The sequence below is a fragment of the Molossus molossus genome, unplaced genomic scaffold, assembly GCF_014108415.1.
Source record: "Molossus molossus isolate mMolMol1 unplaced genomic scaffold, mMolMol1.p scaffold_m16_p_1, whole genome shotgun sequence".
In the NCBI taxonomy this organism is placed as follows: Eukaryota; Metazoa; Chordata; class Mammalia; order Chiroptera; family Molossidae; genus Molossus; species Molossus molossus.
In genome coordinates this window covers 172,059,681-172,064,382 of record NW_023425344.1, presented here as the reverse complement: position 1 = coordinate 172,064,382, position 4,702 = coordinate 172,059,681, and the positions used below count along the sequence as shown (strand labels likewise).

General features: G+C 40.9%; 1 protein-coding gene across 1 annotated transcript; it reads right to left on the bottom strand.

Annotated features, from left to right (window-relative positions):
• Nucleotides 1-1,318: 1,318 nt before the first annotated feature.
• Nucleotides 1,319-2,245, bottom strand: LOC118615191 (olfactory receptor 4N5). Its single transcript, XM_036239851.1, has one exon. It carries the CDS (start codon nucleotides 2,243-2,245, stop codon nucleotides 1,319-1,321), a length of 927 nt encoding a protein of 308 aa, XP_036095744.1.
• Nucleotides 2,246-4,702: the final 2,457 nt, after the last annotated feature.

Genomic DNA, 4,702 nt, shown 5'->3' with positions numbered 1-4,702 from the left:
CCTACAATTATGAAATTAAAGCAGCAGCCACATCGAGACTGGTAGGAAGGGCAGAGGCTCAGATGGGCTGGTCCCACACCCACATGTGACAGATAAAAATCAGGAGGGACACCTGGGCTGTGAAGTCCTCCCTGAGAAGTGATGGGTCCGTGTCCCACGCCAGGCACCCAGCTCAGGGTTCCAATGCCAGGAAAAGAAGTCCCCATAACTTCTGGCGCTAAAAACTAGGGGGAACTGAGGCTGACAGACGCTGAGGCTACTGGAGCCCCAGGCATCTCCTCTTAAAGGGCCCGTGCATAGACTTAGTCAGACTCACTCCAGCTTTGGAGAGGCAGCTTGAAAAGCACCAGAAACATGGAGAAGAACTGAAATGTTTGGCATTGGGGTGACAGTTGGAGAGGCAGTTTTCTCTGGGACAGATATGCTGGTGGAGGCCGTGGTTCCTTTGGTGAGCCCTTCCCCCACAGGGCCAGCAGATGGGCATCATTATCTGGGACTCCAGCAATCTGGCTCATACTGTTTGCTCTGCCCTGGTGATTCCCTGAGGCCCTGTCCCACTCAACTTTCAGGCCCACCTGAGCTGTTTTCAGTGGCTTTACCATAGGACTGGCTTGTTTTGGCTCCTGTTTTAGATTTTCCTAAATTCTCTCAAAAAAGCAACACCTGGCCTCAGTGAACCCCATACCTCTCACTAACTGGCCTCAGGCCTGGCACTAGAAGCAACCAGCCTTGGTTCACAGCTTGGCTTTGCCTGGGCATTTCCAAGCCCAGCACAAGAATCAGCCATCTGCAGATCACTTTGTAGCTTTTGCCGGGTGGCCCAGGTAGAACATAGGCAGTGGCTTACCCAGAGCCAGCACACCCAATGACCTTGTAGTAGTCATCATGTGTGCTCAGAAATTTCTGTCTCTAGGTAATTGCATGGTTGTTTCTTTCAAGTCATCTGAATATCAGCTATATACTACTTAACAAGACCTTGCTTAACAACCAAAAGTAAAATAACTATCATCTTCCAGTCAAAGGCTATCATAACATTATTTTTTATTTGTTTCAGAACACTACCTCTTTTGAATATTATGATGTTTTCTTTTTCAATATAATAGTTTAAACTGTCTTTATCCACTTAAATGTAACCACTGGGGACTGGGAATCTTACCTGTCTTATTCATACACCTAGAATAGTGCCTGAAAATGAGAAGTGCTTAATAAATACAATATTTGTTAAATGACTGACTGATTCAGTGCATAATGAATAAATGATTTAATTCATTCAGACTGGACTCTCTCTTTTCTTGCTCTTCTCATTCTTCTGTTCCTTTCAGCAAACCATGGACCGACTCAATAACTTCCTCATGGCACATTTCACTTCCTGGTTGCGAAGAGTATAAATTACAGGATTCATCAAAGGAAAGATCACTGTGTGAAAGAGAGAAACCACCTTGTCAGCTGGGAAAGCTCTGAAGGGGCGAGTGTAGATGAAGATGGCAGGCCCGAACATGAGAAACACAATGATAATGTGTGTGGTGCATGTGGAGAGAGCCTTGTTCTTCCCTTCAGAGGAGTGCCCCTTCACCCGGCACAGGATGAATGCATAGGAGGCCAGAAGCCCCAGGAAGCACAGGAGGGTGAGCAGGCCACTATTGGAGACCATCAGGAGCTCCACCACAAAGGTGTCTGTGCAGGCCAGCTTGATGACCTGTGGCACGTCACAGAAGAAGTTATCCAGCTGGTTTGGGCCACAGAAGGGCAAGTGGAGAATAAGAGCCACTTGTACAATGGAATGAGTAAAGCCCCCAAGCCAGAGAGCCAACAGCAAGGCATAGCAGGCTCTAGGGTTCATGACGGTTGAATAGTGTAAAGGACGGCAGATGGCGAGGTAGCGGTCAAAGGCCATCACAACAAGAAGAAACATCTCTCCTGCTCCAAGGAAGTGCAAGAAAAAGAGCTGAGTGATGCAGGCCCTGTAGGAGATCACCTTCTTCTCAGAGAGAAAGTCCACCAGCATCCTGGGCGCCACAATGAAGGAGTAGGATGCATCCAGAAAGGCCAAGTTGCCCAGGAAGAAGTAGAGGGGAGCTGTGAGGACAGGGTCTGATCTGATGGTGAGAATGATGAGGAAGTTCCCAGGGAGGATGATGAGGTAGAAAATTAAAATTAGCACAAAGACCAGGAGTTGAGCATCTTGAGACTGGGTCAGACCAAGGAGAATGAACTCTGTCACCACCGTGCTGTTCTCGCTCTCCATCATCCTCAGTCTGCAGAGCAACAGAGAGAAAACTTTATGTGTTATAACCATCTTTTCATCTCTTCCAAAGCTCTCCTCCAAATAAAAACCATATTTGTCACATTCAGCATTCCCTAGTGGAAAACAACGTATGCCTCATAACTCTCCTATGTTTTCAGTTAACCTTTCTACCCTTCATTTTCCCGATCTCCCATAAGACACTGTTCTTATTGCCACACTGTTGTTCCCATTTAAGTGCATTTTTATAATTGTGCTTCTGTAGGATTCTGGGCTACTTTGCTTGAGGTACATTAGAAATTTTCCGATTAAAGCAAAACTTAACGATTATCACAATGGTCAGGTTTTGTTGTTGTTGGTGGTGCACTATTCCCAGTGTCTAGATTAGTTGCTGGGTTTTGGTCCTGTGTCTTTATCCCTACAGAACAAAGTGCTTTTGCAGGTGCTTCTTTCCTTCAGTTCTTGTAGGATGTCTAGTTCCCAGCTGGTAACTATATGCTCCCCCCACCCCCGCCCTGTATTTGTGCCTTAATAGTTCTCATTACATTGTTCTGCTTTGTTGCTCTTGTGCACCCTTACTTCAAACTGGTCCCCAAGATCTCAAGCTAGAGACCTACATTTCACCAAACCTAAAGATAACCACCCCTAGTTACACTCTTGGTAGGGTTCCAATCCTGCATCTGCTTCACACCCTGTTCTTTAATCTTAACACTAACCCAGTCTCATTTGCTCAGACCTCAGTGATAGCCAAATGATCCTCCCGCAAATATTTTTATATAATATAACATTTGTCACAATTCTTATATATTTTGACTATCTCAAACTAATAAAATCAAAGCGTACTAGAGCTGGAACTGGTCACATAGCACATATAGTCTAATATATTCATTTGACAGATGAGAAAAATAAAGCAATTGCAGTTGAGATTCTTAAATTTACAATGACTTTTTTTCTTCATTCTCATTAGGAAATGGTAGAAAAATAGTGTATGCATTCCTTAGTTTAAACTAACTAGGAAATTGTTAGTTTCTCATCAATTAGTGTTATTTTATTTAGGCACTTAAAATAATTAACCATGATCTCGCTTGTGTAAATATTTCTCCTTTTGGGGAAATAATCTAGTCTAAATAAGAATTCTACTCATGTTGGAGAATTCCAGAAATAAAGCTTAGTCTATATAGTAGTCTCCAAAGGGTTTGATTGTGTTCACCCCAGGGTATGCACAGGATAATTAACTAGGGTTATGTATGTATTATTATTATTATTATAAATTATGCATTTATATTGTTTTATAATTTTTATATTAGTATAATTGTAGAAACATATTTCATAAATAAACATGCATATATAGTATTGTGATATCTGGGCATGTTTGACTATAGGAATGATTTAAAAAAATAAAAGATTGCTAATTATAATAAAATACTATAATGTGAAAGTGCTATGCCTACAATGTAATACAATTTAGCAATAAAAAGAAATTAAGTACTAATACGTGCTATAATGTGGACGAACCTCTAAACATTATGTTACATGAATGAAGCCAGTCGCAAAGAACCACATATTATATAATTCAATTTATGCAAAATGTCCAGACAAGGCAAATGTAGAGACAGAAAATAGAAGAGTGGTTGCTGAGGGCTAAGGGTAGGATGAGGGAATGACTGCTAATGAGTATGAGGTTTCTTTATGTGTGATGAAAATGTTTCAAAATTATATCATGTTAGTGCTTGCATAACTCTGTAAAAACACTTAAAGTCATTGAATTATACTCTTTAAACAGTAAATTTTATGATATGTTGATTATATCTCAATAAATGTGGTTGTTTTTTGTTTGTTTGTTTGTTTGTTTTTTAGTGCTACTGAATATGGTGGGGAAGACCAGAGAGAGAGAAATTCCCAATTAAAATTATTAGTAGCATCCTTAGAAAGAGGATCCAGGAAGAGAAGAAAGAAGGAAAGAATAAAGAAAAATCAGACTTAAAAAGTCCATAGAGAACTCATGGGAAATTTAAGCAATAACACTGGTGTTCTAGGGCAAACCTAAACACCAGAACGTTTGCTCTATGTGATAAGTAATCTTTGCAATTAGCAGCCAACTGTTATGGATCAGGAATTTATAACACATGGGCACATATTTGTGCACACAAATACATATTCACACATGTAAATACACACATATAGAGTTGAAGCAAATTGGAATAGGAAAAAAGTATCTTTGGTGTTCTTCAAACCAGCTTAGGAGCGTCCTTCTGTCTTTTACCCACTTAGACAACTACTGGTGTCCACATTCATTCCTCACTTTGCCTATGGAAACCTGCTCTTAAGAAAGTAAGTCAGTAGTTCCCATTACCTATTCTCATGTTTGGTGCATTCCAGGTTCTCACAGTTAGTTCATGTTTCTTTGGGTTGACAATTCCACACACAGGCGATACTCTGAGAGTTAGTCTCTTCCACTCT